This window comes from Castor canadensis, chromosome 2, assembly GCF_047511655.1.
Source record: "Castor canadensis chromosome 2, mCasCan1.hap1v2, whole genome shotgun sequence".
Lineage (NCBI taxonomy): Eukaryota > Metazoa > Chordata > Mammalia > Rodentia > Castoridae > Castor > Castor canadensis.
The window spans coordinates 165,002,414-165,022,983 of NC_133387.1; the positions used below are offsets into that span (position 1 = coordinate 165,002,414).

At 39.7% G+C, this 20,570-nt stretch overlaps 1 protein-coding gene across 5 annotated transcripts in view; it reads right to left on the reverse strand.

The window, feature by feature from the left end:
- The window catches only part of LOC109676529 (neurotrimin), a 926,115-nt gene that overhangs the window by 17,383 nt on the left and 888,162 nt on the right, over positions 1-20,570 (reverse strand). For all 5 annotated transcript variants that reach the window (XM_074066323.1, XM_074066322.1, XM_074066325.1 and 2 more), the window contains 2 exons: positions 4,681-4,815; positions 2,485-2,605 (listed from right to left, as the gene is read on the reverse strand). In XM_074066323.1, the coding sequence (XP_073922424.1) occupies positions 2,485-2,605; positions 4,681-4,815 (256 nt within the window). The remainder of the gene's footprint in view (positions 1-2,484; positions 2,606-4,680; positions 4,816-20,570) is intronic.

Genomic DNA, 20,570 nt, shown 5'->3' on the forward strand with positions numbered 1-20,570 from the left:
GAAGGCACCCTACTGTGAGACCAGAGGCCACTTTCCTATTTCCAGCTTGTTGTGTAGCCACTGATCCCCTAGAGGGCGCTGTCCCCGAGCTAGGCATGTCCATTGCCACTTGGACAGCCTTTCTGAACAGGGAAGAAGCCTTCACATCAGAACCAAGCTGTGAATTAGATTTTGGCTCCACAGTGAGGAGAGTCTTACTGAAACAGGTTCCTGCTTGACAGTTCTGAAGCATCTTTATCTAAAGTCAGTGTAGGGTGGCCAGCAGTGCTTTGCAGCACTTCACAGCTCCTGGGATGACACACGGTCCTCTTCTCAGGCATTACACATCTCCCATCCTGAATTGTCACTAGGCTTCAGTTTTTTAATGAAGCTGTAGGCTTTTCAGTGCCACTCTCCCTGTTGGGTGGACGGTCGTGACTAAACATGGAATTCCATTTCCTCTTCTGATTGATAACGTGTACAGTAGCAGGCAAAGGGGTGGCATGACAATGAAGCCAAAAGGCTTCGACCGTAACCTTTGAGAATACTGCCTGTTCCCACCCCAGAGACACCTTCTGTTTCCTCCAGAAGTCTGCTCATTTCATTGAAAACAGGAAAGGGATTAGAACTGTCCTTTCCAGGGAATAAAATATGCATGCCCCTGAGACCTCTCTGGTAGAACTTGCCTGGCAGGTAGCCCTGGTGGCACAGATAAGACTGGCTGAGACAAGGACCACAGAGGCAGAGATGTTCTTCTCAAGACAGGTGTCAGGAGGACAGAGAACACAGGAAATAAGTAATAAGTGAACAGCCAATGGAAAATGGAGCAAAGCCAATGGAAAGGGGAGCAAAGGAGAAGCCAACAGAGAAACTTGGACAGGAGAAAACAAAGTAGCCTGAGCCAGGCTCTGACCCAGCACTGGGGTACCAGCAGTCTGGCTCCAGGTCCTCCTGGGGAAATGACACTGGAGACAGTGCACTCTCCTAGGACCATCATTGCTGTGCTAAGAGGAGAATTCTCCTTCCTTTGTCTTAACGTTGGCCATTTTTGCTCAGTTTTCCTCCATACATTTTGAGATCTTGCTTTCCCCCTGTGTTTTGTTTTTATTTTTCTCTCACAAAGAATTAGGATAATAGGATGCAGCTGGTTAATTTTCACTTAGACCTAGATCAATGCACAGCTCAATAATTTTTTGTTTTGTATTGTTTTGCTTTTTGATTCTGAAACTTTAAGCTTCACTTTTTCTCTACAATAAGAAGGGTGGTGAGGAAAGAGTCATTTTTGTATTCTTGAAAGAAGTACAAAATCCAGGTCTATTCCTTCTTTATTTCTCTGTGAGTTTGTTTTTCCCCTTTCTGCCTTGTCTGTAAAATGGGTGAGACAAGTTCATCACACCTTAGTAGAAGCTGTCAGATTGTGCCCTTAAAAATGAAAAGTTTCCCCACAGGAAGGATTCGATCTTATGACTAAGTGACTTGGTTCTAAACAAAATTCAGACATTGACTCAGAAACCAGAAGAGCTTTTGTTGTCTGACTGACTGCATAAGGGAATAAAACCAACATGCACTGAGCCCAGCCTGTATACTATGGGCATCACTCTGCTCACTCCTGGCTGGATTTTTCCCCCACTGTTCTTCTCAGACTGCTCTCTTTGTTGTTTTCCCTCTCAGCTTCTCAGCTTCCATCCGTCCTTCCTCCACCCACATACACCTCAGGACTCTGTCTCATTCCCACCGCCACTGCCTCCACTTTTGAAGTGAAAATATTCTGAACACAGTCAGCACTTTCAGCACTTGCACATTTATTTGTTGTTCATCCACCTTAAAATAGCTCTTTGATAACAGTAATTGCCACATTGCCTGGCTGTACTGAGCCACTGACCCTGCGCTGACATATGCCATTTGATAACTCCTTGAGATGATCATCTTGAATGACTCACATGATGGCTACAACAATGGGCAGGAAGGGAACAGTCCCGATTCTTTTCTCCTACAGAGAAAGAACAACCTGGGCACAAAGGGAGGGCTCAGTCAGGTCACGGACTCTCACAAGCGTTCTTGATAGTGACTGGAATGGCAGTGGACTCATGCTAGCTACAGGTAACTTGAGAGCCATTCCTTACTCCTTCACGCAAGCTTAAGAGTCTGTTAAAAATAGCTGCTAGCAGAACACATTATTTTCTTGGTCTATAAAATTTTACGGGCCTGACAATGGTGCTGGTGGCCTTTGTTTAGTGATTTTTGCTTTCTTAAAAATATGTTACCTTTCAGGCCTATTGGTTGGCAAGTGGTAATTCTGTATGGCAACATTAAAAACCTAGTAGAACTTTGTTCATGTTAAGAAAAGGCTTATTTGCATGTGATTCCCTCCTACAGATAAAAGGACTTCAGAAGGGCTTTGAAAAGAAATTCGTTTGCAGCCGGCTGCAATCAGGACCCTAAAAAAGAAAGCTTTCTTCTTCTTGGGTGGGCATGAGGAAAGGAAAAGAGAAGAGGGGATCTTACCTTTTGTCATCCTTGTACCACTGGAATTCTGCTGAGGGAACTGCTGAGGCTTCACACTGCAATGTCCCCTTCTGTCCCACGGGGACACCTGTACCCTTAGCCTCTGAAATATATGGTGGATCTGCAGAAAGATGTTCCAAGTGTTTAAAATTGCATTTTAAAATGAGAAAGGCTTCCTCATTCACGGATTTTGTTTCTTACTCTCTGCCCTACTTCTGTTTACTTGTTGTGTCAGCTATGCAAATTATGCCAGAGAATGAAAACATTTTCAATGCTATTCTAAGGAAAACATCATCTGCCTAGCATGTGTTGCTTCTGATCTCCTTTGTGCCAAGGTGGAATGACCAGCTATTCAGACATATTTCTTGTTTAAGCTTTTTAACTTTCACAGGATGGTGACAACCCATCAGTCCTACACCCCATGGTGTTGACAGTCAGCACCTTTAATCAGCCTGATAGAATTTCTGCATGCCAGGTTCTTGCCAATGTATATAACCTCAAACTATTCAAGTCCAATCAAAAGCTCAGTTACAAGAACAAATATTCACAGAGAAGTGCCTAAAGGGTATACAGATCAGTCATTCTTGTAGGTATTCTAAAATGGATCCCCAAATCAAGCCAAGACAAAATTGGTGAGCATTTGTTTGAAGGCTTCATCTAACTGCTCTTGGCCTTCCAACAGATTGCACTGAGAGGTATTAAAAAACAGACACAGTAAACTTGCTGGTCATTGCAGGGAAATCATACACAATGTTGTTGACTGTGTCTCAAAGAGCTCCATTTGTGGAGACCCTGAAGATAATTTCCTTTAGGGTCTTTGTCCCTGGAAAAGCAATATTTCTCCCAAGAAAAATTCTTTTTCCCTTGTGGACAACATAAGTCTTAAAGCAAATGATATCTCTCTTTGCTTTAGCAATGTAAAGCCAAATTAAGGATAGGAACCTGACAACCTGGTGGTATATATTTCATGTGCTGATTTTCACCCTTTTAAGCTCTTACTTGTCTTTCTTTTGCTTTTATTTTTCTTTTACATTTTAGGTTCATTCTGATAAACTACAAGTCACCTCAAGCACCTTTAAAATTGTGATAGGTTGAAAAAAATGTGATAGAGTAAAAATATGGTAGCATTGATATCCTATTTATTTGTTTCTTGAAGTGCTTCACATTACCTAGATTCAAATTGAACAGAAACCAAAGTACTAAACAATGAGCATCCATCTATGCAGAATAGCTTTTCCTATTCCCACCCTGAGCAAGTGCTGAAGGAGACTGGATTCCTATTGCTGTCATAAGACGTCCTGGAAAGTGAATAGCAGAGAAAACCTTGACAATGTTGTGGGGAAACAGTAAATGTTTGGAAGGAGTCAGCCGGAGGGTGAACGGGAGAGACGGGTATGAACTGGAGTAGAGTCAATGTCAGAGAGAACTGGATAGTTGATAGAAAAGAAGGAAGGATCCAGGTCAGTTACTAAACTCCTGGGATTCCATATCCATTAGTAAAAACCAAATTTTGAGATACATCTTCTCATATCAGTATGTGCATCTATTTGTATTTAAATTATGTATGTATCCCATGCATATCATCATCTGTAACTATGAAAGGATGAGATACCTTGACCATACTGCACATAGACATATTAGTATTTCCTTTATAGCTTCTAGCACACAGTTTTTGTCCCACTATGGAGATATCTGGTCTGGGGAATAGAAGGTTCTCCTTACATTGTGTGAGTAAATTATGGGGAAAACTTTGGATTTGAAGATGCATTTATAAAAATTTTGTGCTAAAAATCATTTATTGATCTCCCAGCTACATATGTCCTTTGGTATTATAGTAAATTCCTTTCAGTTCCTTCTTTTGCTTGTTTTTTTTTTTTTTTCTATTGGAAAAAGGGTCTGGATTTATGGCCTTGAATTTGCTACATAGCACAGGCTGGCCTTGAACTTTTGATCCTCCTGCTTTGGCCTCCCAAGTACTGGAATTACAGATGTGTGCCACCACAACAGCTTTCTGCTACATTTTAAAGATATGTGACACTGTAACAACTTAAGGTATCAAAAACTTGATCATGATGGACTGGTTGCCTTTGAAAGCAGAACGCAGAAAATGATGCTGCATTATGCTCTATCCTGAGTCAGCAAGTTGGTCTGCTGGTCGTGACGGTGACAGGGCGGGGAGCTGGCACGACCACTTACAGTTCACGGTGACCTTTACTCTCCGTACCACTGGTGCGGCCACATCATTGGAGGCACTGCATTCATAGTCCCCCGACTGCTCCCGGGTTATGCCCTGGATTTCCAAGTATTCATCTTCACTCACAAAGCCAACAGCTGCAAGAGAAGAAGTATGTGTAGTGAAATAGGAGAAAGAAGCCAAAAGGTATACATTAAAAAAGCGAAGTGTAAAATGGTTACATCTGCAGAGAACTGTGCCACTTGCAAGTTCAAATTCTTAGAAACTAGGAAGATTCTCCTTTCCTACCTCTCCTCCTCCTTTCACTACCAAGGCTTCCTTGGCTTCCCCATGGACCCACTGCAACGTTTATCTTCTTAACTGAGCTAAGCATGGTGTTGAGAGGATTAACTGGTTCTCGATAAGTGATTAACAATTTTGATATTTGCACGGCATCTCACCAGGTGTTCAAGCTCTGAGATCTGAGATGGCATCTTCACTCTGGTCTCAAGGTTTCATTTAGAGAGTGCTTTGAATGTAGAGCTGTTGACTGCATCCCTCAGTGTGAATCAATCAAAAGTGACGCACTAGCAGTGATGCACTGCACACACACACACACACACACACTTACTTAGTGGAGCCACAATGGCAATAGAAGCACTAATGTAATAAATGTAGCTTTGTTTTCAGGTTAGACAATCAACTGGATGGGCAGAAATCAATTTTCTAAACTGTGATTTGCTGGAGCTCTTAGCTACAGGATCCTAAAGACAACAAATCAACAATGGGACCCACACTTTATGCTGAACACAAGCAGGACAGAAAGTAAAGAATAAGAAAATTTGGATGCAAATTTTACTCCATCACTTAATCATCATGAGACTCAATTTCTTCAGTAAAAAAAAATTTGAATAATCATAAGACCCTCTACCTTCTGGAGTCTATACCTGAAGTCTAGCCTAGAAGACAAGTTTCAAGTTTCTTTCAGAACTACCTGAGCCTTAGCTTCCTTGGCAGAAGAAAATAAAGAACAAAACTAACTGCTTGCATTCTGGGATTATCCTCCCTAATCTGTGAAATGAAGATAATTAGGATGACAATATTTTTATAGCAGGATATTAGTAAAAGTAAGAGAGGGTACTATGAATAATTCTGGGACAATAACTTGAAACTGTTTCTAGCAACTGAGAACACTGTGCCAGGCACAATATACATAACAGTCCCAATACCTCACATGGTTATTTAGAGCAACAAACAAAAAATATTTGATATACATGAGGAATTTTGAAAATTCTCATGTGCCAAACACTTGCTGATGTATTTATTCATCTTAAAAACTTCCTGGAGATGCTGGGGAAGGTGGAATGAAGCTACATTCATATGGATAGTGCCAGAAAGAGAACAAAGAGACATTTCTCTCCAGGTCATAAAACTCTTCCATAACGCCACATCTTCCTGATGACCCCAAGCATGAAACTGATAATTATACCAAACTAATAAGACAGAAAGAATGAAATATGTATGTGTTAGTTGTACTGGTTCCATGACAGTGCTAAGATCACTTTTGTCAAGATAATAATAATAATAATAGCAATAAAACACTGTCCTATAAAGAATGGGCATTACTGTCCACTCTTCTGCCACTCTTTGGTCATGGTAAGTCTATGCCACCATCCAGTAATAAACTCAACCAGAGCATTTCCTCACATTTCCTTTAGGCTGTATGGAACCTGCATTCACTATATAGTATAGAAACTTTTCCTCTGTTTCTTATAGGGGAGAAAAAATTTAGCCCATACCTATTACAACAAGCAAATAAGAGACATTAAATTCACAGGAAGCACTCACATGTCAACTAGTAGAAAACAGGCCCAAAAAGTCAAGCATTTGGAGGAGACCATCAACATGAGCCCACCAAGACTCATAGTTCTGAACTGTGAGAAATTTTTGATTTTCTTAGTAGCCTTTATTAATATTGTTTAATACACATCTTCAGGGGAAAATGCCAACCTTGGTTTGAGAAAGGATGAAAGAAATGAGCAAAGGTTTCAGTGAAGAATTTGTGGATTCCTCTTATGTTGCCGTTGTTTATTTGCTACCAACCCCAGGACTGCATTTGTCAGATCTTGCCACGCTGGAATGCTATAATTACTGTGCAAAGCATCTCAGAGACCAGTGTCACACTTAATATTCCCATTAATTTTAAATGGTAGTCCTTGGTACATATGTGTGGCAATTGGTGTCATATTTTAATTAGGCTTGCCCTACACCATCTGAAATTAATAATAGCTTGAATTACCAGTGTAATTTATAAATTAACAGTGTCACAGCATTAGGAGATAAATTAGCTCTGGACAGCTGTTTCTGGATAGAGCTCCAGTGTCACAGCAGTGATCGGTAGGACCTCAGGTGTCCAGGGATTGTGTGGTACATCTCCAAATCAAAGAAACAAGAAGACCCAGGGTTCTCTTGGCCTCTTGTTCTTCTCTGCAACTAAAGTCCATGCACCTCTTAATTCTGCCATCCAAATACGCTCTTTTGTGACCAAACTGAAATTTTCAGAGGCCAACCTGTGATAACATCCAAAAAAGATATCCTTTTGATCATTCAAAAGGACATCCAAAAGAAGCAGCATTTTGGAGGATTACAGTCATAGGATAAAATGCAAGTACATAAACGTGAAAGTCATCCAAATGAAGAACTTATTATGGTTTCTGCAGGGACACAGAGGTGTATGAAGGCATGTATAACTTAATCTATTTTTGCCAGGTGATCTGTAAGGAAGGAGTTGGATGGCTTAAGACTTGGGGGAGGCATATGGTCTCTACTTATCCAGATTCCTACTACCAGAAGGAGGGGATTTACACTCAAGTCATCCTACAAAAACCAATGAGGCTTGATTCTACTGCCATATGTTCCTAGATCAAGTATAGAATTATAGAGAAGCTACAATGACTTCAGTGATCATCATTGAAGGCTTGTGAAAAGTAATTTAATATATTAAAGTGCTCTATGAATTTTGGCTTCCACTGTCATTATTTCCACCATTCTCTTGGCATACTTTTTCCTGTACTAGAATTAAAACCAGAGTGAAAGATGACCACTATCCACACAGGAAGGGAAACTTTGAATTAGCACAATGAGGCTCCTCTCGGTGCTGCTTAAAACAAGGAAATGAGCTGCAAAACCACTGAACTGAAAGAAGAATTTTTAAAGAATCAAGGGAAGGTTCCACCCAATAGCATTGTGCTCTGGGTATGAATTGATCAATGCTTTGCCACTAGTATGAAGAACTTACACAGAATATTGAAAGGTTAAAAAAGCAGCTCAAATTGCTACAGGATTCTTAGAGATACACCAGTGGAGAAGAAGCAAACAATTGATAAAACCTGATGAAAAGAACCTCTTCATGGTTCCTTTTAAGTCTGCTTTCTCTTCTAAAGGAATTGCATCCTTGGGTTGAAATGACACTTATCTTCCTAAAATACCATCTTCACCTTCGTCATGTCACTCCTGTTCAGACACTACAAGTGGCTCCTTATTTTCTATAATATCAAACACAGACTCCACTTCCTTATTATCAAAACTCTCCTTAAAGGATCCCTGATCTATACACCCAAATTCATTTAGCATTAGTGATGTGAAGAAGGCAATGGACCATCATTGTAAAGAGCAAAAGTCTGGGGCTAGATGAAGCTAATTCTCTACCTTCTCATTTCAGGAATGGTGAGTTATACTAACTCCTCTGCTTCATTATTTTATTCCTCTGCACAACTCAGAATAGTAGTATAAAAATATGGGCTGTGGCAGGTGGAGAAGCATGGGATAAGTTCTCTTAGGGGTTAGTACTGAACACATTACTATTTGAGCCACCAATACTATCCCAACTCTGCAGTTTTTCACCTGGACACATAAGATGATATCATCTTCACAGATCATTCTTATCACCTATAAAGCTATGTTTTTTCTGTCTATCTAAGGTAAACAGCACCTATATTTCAACTTATAACTTGCCCATGAAAGATCTCTAATTCTGTATGAATTGTGTTCCTCCAAAAAGATATGCTTAAGATGTAACTATCAGTACCTCAGAATGTGCCCGTATTTGGAAGAAATCAAATTTAAATGTGGCATGGGGTAGGAGAGACTTTAATACAATAGGATTGATGTCCTGTACAAACAAAGCAACATAGACATACAGAAGGAAGGCAGTGTGAAGACACAGGAGAAGATGTGGTATACTCCAACCCAGGGAAGGCCGAGTTACTAGTAAACACCAGAACCAAGAAGAACCTAGAATTCTCTCCTAACATTGTCAGAGAAAGCCTGGCCCAAACAATTCCTTGGTTTCAGACTTCTAGTCCACAGAAATGTGAGACAATTAATCTTGGTTGTTTTAAAGCACTCTTTTTTTTATCCTGTATGGCTTCTCTGGGACACCAGTACATTCCCTTTTATTTCCAACTCTTGGTGTCTCTTGCTCCCCCACCCTCCCTACATGTTGAGCTCATGGAGTCTTTAAAATCACAAAACAATTCATCTAAAGAACATGAAGGGATATTAATGTTTGCATAATCCCATAGCTGTTTTACTAGGACACATCTTAGTATGTCTACACTGATGAATTCCCCAGAGTGGTTGTTTAAGGTATGTATTTCTGGATCTTACTCACGCCTACTAAATTATAATCTTCAGGGATGAGGAATTTTTGCAATCTTACCAGAAAATTCTCATGTGTAGTCAGATTTAAGGATTAGTAATTTAGCTCAATCCCTTATTTTTCATGTAGGAAATGGAAGTTTATAAGAGTCCATGGATGCGTGTCTGTTTAGCAATAGGGCACACCAGATCTAATCCACTGTTCCTGTAGTTGTGCTGTCTATATTTTTTCATTTTTTTTTAGTTCTTAGACAATGGGAAGTGGGTCCTGGACATCTGTAACTCTCAAGGCACCTGACACCTTGGCAACTAGTTTACATAATTTAAAAACTTTCAATCTCTTGACTAGTAGACACATAACAGGTTAAATTCAATTTTAAAAAGCTAAGGACTCCATGTTATTCACCAGCCTTCATATGGCTTTATTTATAAGACAAAGCCACTTCTGGTAACTCTCCTTAGTGTAACACTCATAGTTCCTGACCTTAAAAATGTATTAGTCCTATTAATTTTCTAACAGAACAGATTTTCTTGCAGTGCTGGGGATTGAACTAAGGACCTTGTGCATGCTAGGCAAGTACTGTAGCACTGAGCTATATCCTCAGCAATATTTTCTTTAAATATGTGATTTTAAAAGGTTTATTGACTGTTTAGTATAATTTATATTTAGTCTTGGGGCCAATTACTTCCTCAGGGGGATTGAATCCTTAATTTAAAAATGTAGATCAATGAGGAAGTATGATTTATCTAACAGAAATTTGTTTTCCAGCCAACTTTTTAGGAGCACAGTTATGTCATTGAGTGGAATATGATAACCAAAGCAGCAGAATGAAGCAAATCCCTACAGGAATCTCTTATTGTCCAAAATGTAAAGGACAGTGCAAACTCAAGTTTCTGAGTTCATAGATTGGATGTCAAAAACCTCTGTCACTGAAAATAATAATAACCACGATTATCATTTTTATAGCAACCACTAAACTTGTCAGGAGAGCAGCTGTAGCTATTGGAGAGGACACAGCTGTCACTTTGCTTAATATTTTTATGGTATATATACCAGCTGAGATAAAAAAATCGATGGACCTCAGAAATTGAAAAAAATATGGAGAAAGCATAGAATCCCAGAGTCTGAAAGTTGGTAGAAATTATATTTAAAATTTAGTTCAGCTACTGTATTTAACAGTGCCAACCTAGGACTAGACCAGCACTCTAGCCACTGAGTCTGCTCTTTTCTCAGTTTGCATCAGGGTGGTCCTCTTAATCCCTGACTAGGCTTCGGGGACAGCTATATCCAGGTCAGGTCAGGTTACCTGGTGTCCCTCTCAGTGCTCTTATGATAAGTAATGAGCATATGATGTTTGGTATTTAGATTGGAGGGAGGTATTTAGATGGTTCTGATGCTGTTTCTGAGGTACACAGGACTGATATGGTAGAGGCATGATTCCTAAATACCAGTTCCTTCAAGCCTGGTAGACTGTTTCATGGCACCATGAACAAAGTGGTTGAAGCTAGACGCTAAAGATGTTTTCGTGAAAGGCTTTAGGGGTGGATCCAGACTTATGTCTACTGGCAAACGGGGGAAGCCTTCCTCATTCACGTCACTGAGAGTTCAGTGCAGTCCTGGAACTTGATTACTGTCATGTGGCATTGTGCTGGTAGACTGGATAAGGCTGGAGAAATGTGGGCTGCACACATAATCCACAGAGCAATATCTGTGGCAACAGGCTGAAACTATCAGCATTAAAACGTGTTTCCACAACATGTGTGAATGATCTACACGGAGCGGCTTCTGAGGGCTTGACAGAAGGCTGGAGCAAAATGACTGAGACGTGATAGAGACCATGAGCCTCACTTCCTTAGCTACATGTGGGGCAGCCATGGGTTCTGATCCTGTCACTGTGCCCTGTGATAGCTTGATAGCTTACATCTCTGAGCTCTGAATTCCTCTGAGGTGAACATCATACCACCTCACAGGACATTGTGAGTGTCATATGAGTAAGTAGGTGTACTTAGAACATAGTAAATGGTCAAGAGCAGGTAGCTATCACAACCATTATTTTAGTGGCCTGTACTAAGTTTGAGCCCATTTTAATATACAAAATCTTTGCTATAAGAAAACCTCAACTTAGAAATGAGAGGATTATGAAATATCTGCTTTGCTAGTAGGAATATAATAATAATAAACTTTACAAAGGATTCATCACATATCCTTTAATTAGAAAATTCTACTCCTTTTTACTTAAAATAGAATTGGATTTACAAGAAATACAAATTCTCAGGATCATTTTTTCTAAAAAACAAAAGCAAATATACTTGTATAGTCCAGGTTAGATCAGCTGAGGATTTGAGAAGTGTTTCCTGTGATTCACAAATAAGAGGTTACAGATATGCTACATGCACACACATGCATGCACACACACATTCATCCTTAATTTTCCTTTAGATACAGAGAACAGGGCTGGCAAAAAGAGAATCTGGTGATCTCTCCAACATTGTCCAAATTTAAAAGATGTCTTTCATAGAAAACATTCTGGAAGACCAAGCTTACTTTGCCTGTTGTAAACTGTGGTATAAGCCGGAAACAGATGATGAAAAATTACTGTTGACATTAAACATAGCAGACCAGACCATCTTTGAAAAAGGAAACAGGATGGATTGTTCTAGATGGTCGGCTTCCATTATGTAAGAGGAGACTTCCTTAAACAAGTTAGTGTTGGTTAGCTGTAACTCAGGAGCTAATGTAATAGTATGTACCTGTAGCAATGTCTCCAGGTCATTTCCTAGATGCCTGTCTGAGATTTCTATTTCTTTTGGATTTGTCTTATACCTGGGAGGTTATTGTATCATTTCTTGCAGAATACCCTTTCTGTTGGATGCATAAGAATTGATTTTCACTGGGCATGGTGGCTCATGCCTGTAATCCCAGCACTCAGAAGCAAGTTCACCACCAGCCTGGGCTAAATAGTGAGACCCTGTATCAAAAGAAAAAAAGATTTTGACTGAGTTCCTTTTCTTGTTGGAACTTCATTTGCACCACATTCTGCACACAGGATAACATTTCCCAATCAGTTTCAATGTTCATTAGACCTCCTCAAGATAAAAATGCAAAGTGATAGTCAAAATTAATCTGTTAACCTGATTTCATCATAAAGCAATAAATATAAATTCAAATATAAACCGATGTCAACTATAAATTGCATGTGTGTGTATTTATATAAATATACATATATATCAGCAAAACACTTAGCATGGATCCTAGCATATATTAAAAACTCATTTGATAGTTGGAACTGAATATATGTATATGTTTGAATATGTATGAATATGCATATATAAAACATAATATTTTATAGGAACAAAGGAGGGAGAAAGGGATTTCCTTAATATTTTTGACTGAGAAATTTTCTGGAAATAATAATTAAAGTGAAGCTGCAGTCTAAAACACAATTAGAGAAAAGTGAACCGTTTGTACCACACAGAGCCAGCCCCATCCCTTCCATAATGACAGGGACCTAACTTTCCAGGTAGATGCAGCTTCAGAGGCTGTTTGGCCCTGGGAGCTGTGAGCTCCTCATTGTGGGCCTTCTCAAGAGGCCTGTCAACTCAGTTATGCACGCAGACCTTCTATTATGGGTGATGATATCAAAGTCAGAAAGCTCACAGCTGGATGTTCAGAGTTCACAGCTTGATGTCTGGAACCCGGGTATTTGCAGTAGTGCAGCTGATGGCTGCTAAAAAAAATAAATACAAAATAAATAAATAAATCAACTTTTGATTTGTAAACTCAGCCAATTTGATCTGAAAGACACTGATAGGGGATAAATATAGAAGCTGGTGGTGTCATGTTACCTCAGACTCTTGGCTTTTGCTTTTCCTACTTCTGACTCTCTAGAGATGTGAAGAATTGAATTGCTTTGGAATTGCTTGCCCAGATTAATTTAAGGAAATTCCATTTACTTAAGGGGCTCCTAAAATGTGTGTGTGTATGTATGTGTTTTCCCTAAGAAATGATTCCATAGCTTACAAAAAAAGAGATCTTTTTGAGGATACAACAAGATAAATATCCACTATTAATATGGTCTTTGGATCCACTCAGTGATGGTTCAGAATTGAACCTAATCATCCCATGCCTATGCAGAACAAAAAGTCCTCAAAATATTGCTGATAATAGGAAGAAAACATTAACTAAGGTTAAAACACAGTCAAATGTATGTTTCATCAAATATTTTGTGTTGGTTGGGAAGTAAAGTAACTAATATATAATACTTTTGAAGTTAGGCATGTATTTATTTCTTTTTTAACTTAAAGGGGGAAGGTCTTTTCCCATAAAGGCCTAGGTTGAGAGGCATAGAGTATGTGAGACTCTTCCCACACCCACAGAGGCCTGTGCTCACTGGGTGATGGACCCTTTGCACAAACAGGGAGGAGAAGACACAGCTTTTCCTTCACAAGCAGCACTCTCAGAAGTGAGCAGAATGCAGGTAGCCCTGAAGAGTCCCATTACTGGTGACCATTTGAAGCAGAAACTTAATGATAATGTGACCGCTTGCAGGGGGTAGGCAAGAAGTAGGCAAAGTGGGATGGGATCATAGCTACGATTAAGATAGATGATTTACAAGGAAAGAGTAGGAAATACTCTGGAGTTAGTAGGTATAGGTAAGAACTTTCTCAACGAAACCCCAGCAGCACAGCAACTAAGAGACAGCATAGATAAATGGGACCTCATAAAACTAAAAAGCTTCTGTTCATCAAAAGAAATGGTCTCTAAACTGAAGAGAACACCCACAGAGTGGGAGAAAATATTTGCCAGCTACACATCAGACAAAGGACTGATAACCAGAATATATAGGGAACTTAAAAAACTAAATTCTCCCAAAACTAATGAACCAATAAAGAAATGGGCAAGTGAACTAAACAGAACTTTCTCAAAAGAAGAAGTTCAAATGGCCAAAAAACACATGAAAAAATGCTCACTATCTCTAGCAATAAAAGAAATGCAAATTAAAACCACACTAAGACTCCACCTCACCCCTGTTAGAATAGCCATCATTAGCAATACCACCAACAACAGGTGTTGGCGAGGATGACGGGAAAAAGGAACCCTCTTACACTGTTGGTTGGAATGTAAACTAGTACAACCACTCTGGAAAAAATTTGGAGGCTACTTAAAAAGCTGGACATCGATCTACCATTTGATCCAGCAATACCGCTCTTGGGGATATACCCAAAAGACTGTGACACAGGTTACTCCAGAGGCACCTGCACGCCCATGTTTATTGCGGCACTGTTCACAGTAGCTAAGTTATGGAAACAGCCAAGATGCCCCACTACTGATGAATGGATGAAGAAAATGTTGTATCTATACACAATGGAATTCTATGCAGCCATGAAGAAGAATGAAATGTTATCATTCGCTGGTAAATGGATGGAATTGGAGAACATCATTCTGAGTGAGGTTAGCCTGGCCCAAAAGACCAAAAATCGTATGTTCTACCTCATATGCGGACATTAGATCAAAGGCAAGCACAACAAGGGGATTGGACGTTGAGCACAAAATAAAAGCTAGTGCACACAAGGGAGGGGTGAGGATAGATAAGACACCTAAAAAAATTAGCTAGCATTTGTTGCCCTTAACGCAGAAAAACTAAAGCAGATACCTTAAATGCAACTGAGGCCAATAGGAGAAGGGGACCAGGAACTAGAGAAAAGGTTAGATCAAAAAGAATTAACCTAGAAGGTAACACACACGCACAGGAAATTAATGTGAGTCAACTCCCTGTATAGCTATCCTTATCTCAACCAGCAAAAACCCTTGTTCCTTCCTATTATGGCTTATACTCTCTCTACAACAAAATTAGAAATAAGGGCAAAATAGTTTCTGCTGGGTATTGAGGGGGTGGGGGGGAGAGGGAGGGGGCAGAGTGGGTGGTAAGGTAGGGGGTGGGGGCATGGGGGAGAAATGACCCAAGCGTTGTGTGCACATATGAATAATAAAACAATAAAAAAAAGATGGATGATCTAATGGATACATTCCATCAGATTCAGAGCAAACACTACAAGGTACCATTAATGCTAGAGATAGAAATACTGTCTGTGCATTTCTAAATGACACAAAGATGATGATGCATACTTGACCACTTGTATAAGAGAATGACTGGTGAAACGAGACAGCAGTAAACATAGAAAAGCAGAAAGAATATTGAAGTAGGATCATCTGGTCCCAGAGAGAAAGGCAAGCATGAGTGAAAACCCTTGTATCTGTTATATGTAATGACAGTCTTTGACTATGAAAAAAAATAAATGTTTTCAAACAGTTCTTAATTTTATCTACCAACATAGCTACTTCATACCAAATCGTACCTGAAGCATGTGCATGTCCCAGCCCACCTGTTTGTGAATTCCTTGCCCCTCTGCTCTTAGTTCCATTACACACAGGTGGAATTTTCAAGCACATGAAATCTGTTTCTAAAAGGAAGAGTGTATGGAAGAGAAACTGATTTACTATCAGAGGATACACTGCCAGTGCTCCCTTTCTTCTTTTCATTCATATGAAATCTAAATGTGGGCATGTACCTCTGGGTCCCAGACAAGAGCAATGTGTAAAACAAGATAAGCGTGGTGTCCTGAATCCTGGTTGTGGCTATTAGGAATGAGGTGATCTTGAGTAAGTGATTAAGCCTTGTTCCATCATTATTTGTAAAATGCTGATACTTTTCAATTACTCATATGTCAAGTTTGAGAATTCTAGAATTAGACAAATTATAGAATTTGTGCCAATCCATAGAAGAGTGATTGACACATGGAAAATAATTGAAGTTAGAAAAAACAAACCACAAAAGGAGTTAGGGATACTCGGCCCTAAACAGTGGCATCTCCTAAGGCTGTCGCCTTTCCTAAGTTAAACTTTACTTTCAATCCTGTCCTACCTTGCAAATTACCAGCTACATTCACTGTTTCTCTATCAGCATTATCATCTCAGGAAGGCCAGCTCAATACCACCCTTAACAGCCACTGAGCACCTTAAATACATGGTGCTCAGCCACTGTGGTACAGACTTACCCTCCTGCTCTCAAGTCTGTTCTTGGCCCTGTGTTGACTGATCTCTATTGGGAGTTCTGCCAACTCCCCTTTCTCCTAATATGAAACAGTCACATTTGGTGTCTCTCTTCCTCTTACTTCTCACCTTCAACCAACGGCCATGCTGTTTTCACCCCCTTCAGAGTTTTCCAATCTCTTCTTTTCTTGTCCTCATCATTTTGACTGTCTTCATTCGGGCTCTCATTATCTATTCTGGATATTGATCCTCTTCACTGACCCCCATGTCTCCAGTTTTTTTATTCACTCTATTATTGCTAAAACAATTGCCAAAAGTAAGACTCAATCTCACTGCTGCTTAAATCCTGTCTCCACTTCACTTTGCTTCTGGACATGGTATGTAAAGGCTTCTTAGGAGTTGGCTCTAGCCTACCATTCCAGATTTGTTTGTGACCAACTCTTTCCTCCCCTAAGCAACTGAAGACACCAGCAACATTCTTAAAATATACTAAGCTGTTTATTATCTGTGCTTTTGAAACTTCTTGTCTGGAATCTAATACCCCTTTTGTCCATTTCAAATGTCTATGCAGGCTTTGAAACCATCTTAGACAGCATGGATCTGGGAGCTGTGTCTTGACCTTGGAACTTCCTTACCTTCTTTCCACACAGTTCATGATTTTGTTTGTGTCTAGTCGTATATTAATCACACTACATTGTTCTCAACCCTGATTTCTAAGATGGAAGTGGATCTTTTATTTATCTTTATGTTGCCAATATTTACATAGATGGCACTAAATGATGATAAGGTCAAAGACTTAATGAATGAACCAGACAAATATAATTTTTGATAACTGATATAGCTACCATAATGGACTATTTAGAAGGAAACACCAAATATCTATTGTGTAACATTTTTCTTTCTTTTTTTTGTGGATGTGTAATTAAGGCCTGAATACATAAAATGACTTCTCAACATTTTCTAAGGTTAAAGAATTTTATTCCACATTTTCTAAGGGGAACTTTTTAAAAATCCTTCATCAAGCCAGGCCTGCAGTGAATAAAAAAGACAGGTTTGGCTATCTCCACAAATATCCTTAGTCAAAAACTCTTGTAGCTAATGTCCCTGCTTCATCTGGATGAGTTGGGATGCAGCATGCCCTAATCAGAAGTGTCGCACAGAGTTTTCTTATGTCATCAGCAGTCCTCAATCCAGTTGAATATTTTCTGAGTAGAATCAACTTGGTGATTCAGCTCTGTCTATCTGTAATTAGTAAGGGAATGATTGCAGGAATGTGATTAGGCTCTTTACCTTCCTGGGACAGGCAGGGGAAAAAGTGCTGCCGTCAACACAAAATGGGCTTCTACAGAAAAAGCGGTAGCCTCTGCTATGGAAACACTCAGCTCACGCCATATAAAACGTGGTTCTGGGCAAGGAATGGAAGCAGCCATTGGGAGAGCTGCCTCCTGTGAGAAAATACTGAGCTGGAACAAATAAGTCAGTACAATGCTCGAGGGTCAGTTCTACCCTGAACACTCTGTCACCTGATTCCAGATGTTTACAACCTGAAATGCATGGAGACCAAGCAAACGGCCACACAAAGGCATGTGCTCATGTGATACTCCTTTTAGATTTACAGTTTTGCTGTGTCTTTTCCACCTCCCCATTCTCAAGTGCTCTATTGAAATTGCATTAATGCCCATGCCCCAAATCTTTTAAAATCCTAGTAATTCTGCCCTTCCCACAATTCTAAGAGATGGGACTGAGGAACATTTGAGTTGATCAGCATCCAAATTATCATTGGTTTTTGAAGTGAAAAAATATGAAAACCTTTTACTGATGGGTCTAAAATTATTTTTTACTTTGCTCTAACTCAGTGTCAGGAGACTAATTGCCATATCTGAGACCTGATTGGCATCTTCCATGGTGCAGTGGATGGTGGATAAGAGATCATGAGTTAACCAATGCAGTAAGCAGCTGATAAGAGTACAGAAGAAAGGAGAGGAGAAGAGAGAGGAGGGGATAAGAAGAGACAATAAGAGAGCCAGAAAGTATAAATAGTTGATAAAATTACATGTCAAACGGAAAAAGCAAATGGTTGCTAAAGGCAAGGAATGAAGTGGTTGCTAAATGCAATTATCCAGTTGCTTAGGTATATCAGAAGCTCGCTCCTATGACTACTGTATTCTAAGGAAAGCTCAAAATCGTTGCCTTTCCTCAGGGAGTAGTTAGCCATAATCACTTTTGAATACACCTGTAGGAAAGACTTGCCTGAACATCATTGTAGCATTTTAGGATGCTCTGAAGACCCCAGCACTGGACTGAGTAACAATACTTCTCCAAGTGACCAGTCCTCTAGAATTAAGGTCAGCAAGCTTGTTTTGTAAAAGATCAAGTAGCAAATGTGTTAGCAACTACTGACCTTTGCCATGAAAGCACCAAAGCAGACAGAAAATATATTAGTGAGTGAGTGTGACTGCATTTCTATAAAGTTGTGTTCATAGACAATTGACACATTGTTCATAGAGACAATTTCATATAACTCTAACATGTTACAGATAGTTCAATTGACACTTAGTAACCACTGGGATTGACTCCAGGACCTCCTGAGTATCCCCAAATTCATGGAGGTTCTAGTCCCTTATAAAAATAATATAGTCACACATATTAATTGTATAAAGTGATTTTATTGTGTCACGTCCGTATGTGTATACCATATGCTTTGATCAAATTCACTCATCTATTACTGTTTCTCATTTCTCTATATTTTAAATTTTCCCTACATTACTTACAATGCCTCAGACATTGTAAATTCTATGCAAATGGTTGTTAAACTATATTGTTTAGTGAATAAGAACAAGAAAAATCATCTGTAGATGTTTTTTACAGAGACAGTTTTTTTGCCAATGTTTTTGGTCATGGATGTTTGAGTTCATAGATGTGGAACCTGTGGACACAGTGGGCTGACTGTATTCTTCTTTTGGTTGATAGTCACCTATTCAAAAATGCAAAAACCCATTCCCAGCTTGCAGGCCATATAATAAGGGGGCTGTGAGCTGAATTTGGCACATGGGATATAGTTCTCTACCCCTTGATCTAGAAGTCCCAATTTCTCTATCCATCACCTATTTCCCTTAGTCTCATAGCCTACCTACTGTTCATCTAACCGTCATCTAACTCAACTCCTCACCTTTCCCGTCCTTTCCCGTCCTTCCCAGATGCTTCCATCATGCACTCCGGAACCACGATTTCATGATCAGTAGCTCCTCCATGCCCTCCTATTTCTAGGTGATACCTGCCCCATACTGTAGGGCTGTGTCTGGGAGTACAAATGCCCCTGCATACCTGTCAAGTGGAGGCTACCATAGTTATTTTATTGCTGCTTGGTGTCTTTCATTTCAGAAAAAAACTTCAGATTCCATTTTTTCAAGTGTTGCAGTATAGAGAGACATATCTTCTAAATAATCACACAGTACTTCCTTTTAATCAGGTTTCTGTTCTCCACCGACCTCCTGACCCATTTCTCCCCATGCACTGACTGCCTTAGCTCCTGGCCTGGAGTCTCCATCTCCATTCCCAATCCTACCATTATTTCCAGTGACTCCATAAACCCAAGCAGTCAAACATCTTACTCTCACGTTCTCCTCTTCCTCCCTCCCTCCCTCCCCCCTTCCTTTTTTGGCAGTACTAGGGATTGAATTCAGAGTCTTGTGCTTACAAACTTGTGCCATGCTCCCAGTGTCTTTTCTGTTCTTAGTTATTTTTTAGCCGGAATTTCGAGTTTTACCTTTGGCTGGCCTCAGACTGTAATCTTTCCTGCCTATGCTTCCACATACTTCAGATGACAGATACGTACCACCGTGCCCAGCTTATTGATTGAAATGGGGTCTTACTAACTTTTTTGCTCAACCTGGCTTCCTGATCTCTGAGTTCTGAATAGCTAGGACTGCAGGCACAATTCACCATGCCCAGCTGTACTCTCATATTCATTTTTTCCTCAGTTTTCATTAGCATGCATTAATAGTGCAAGGAGGTTTCATTGTGATAATTCCAGAGCTGCATACAGTGAACTTTGAACAAGTTTATTCCCATCTATTATATTCCCTCCACCCTATTCATTCCTCCCAGCTTTTTCAAACCATATTTGGTGGTTTCATTGATCTCCTTATCTCTGTGACTTTTTACATCACTTACTTCAGTGACCTCTTTCACATTTATACCTGG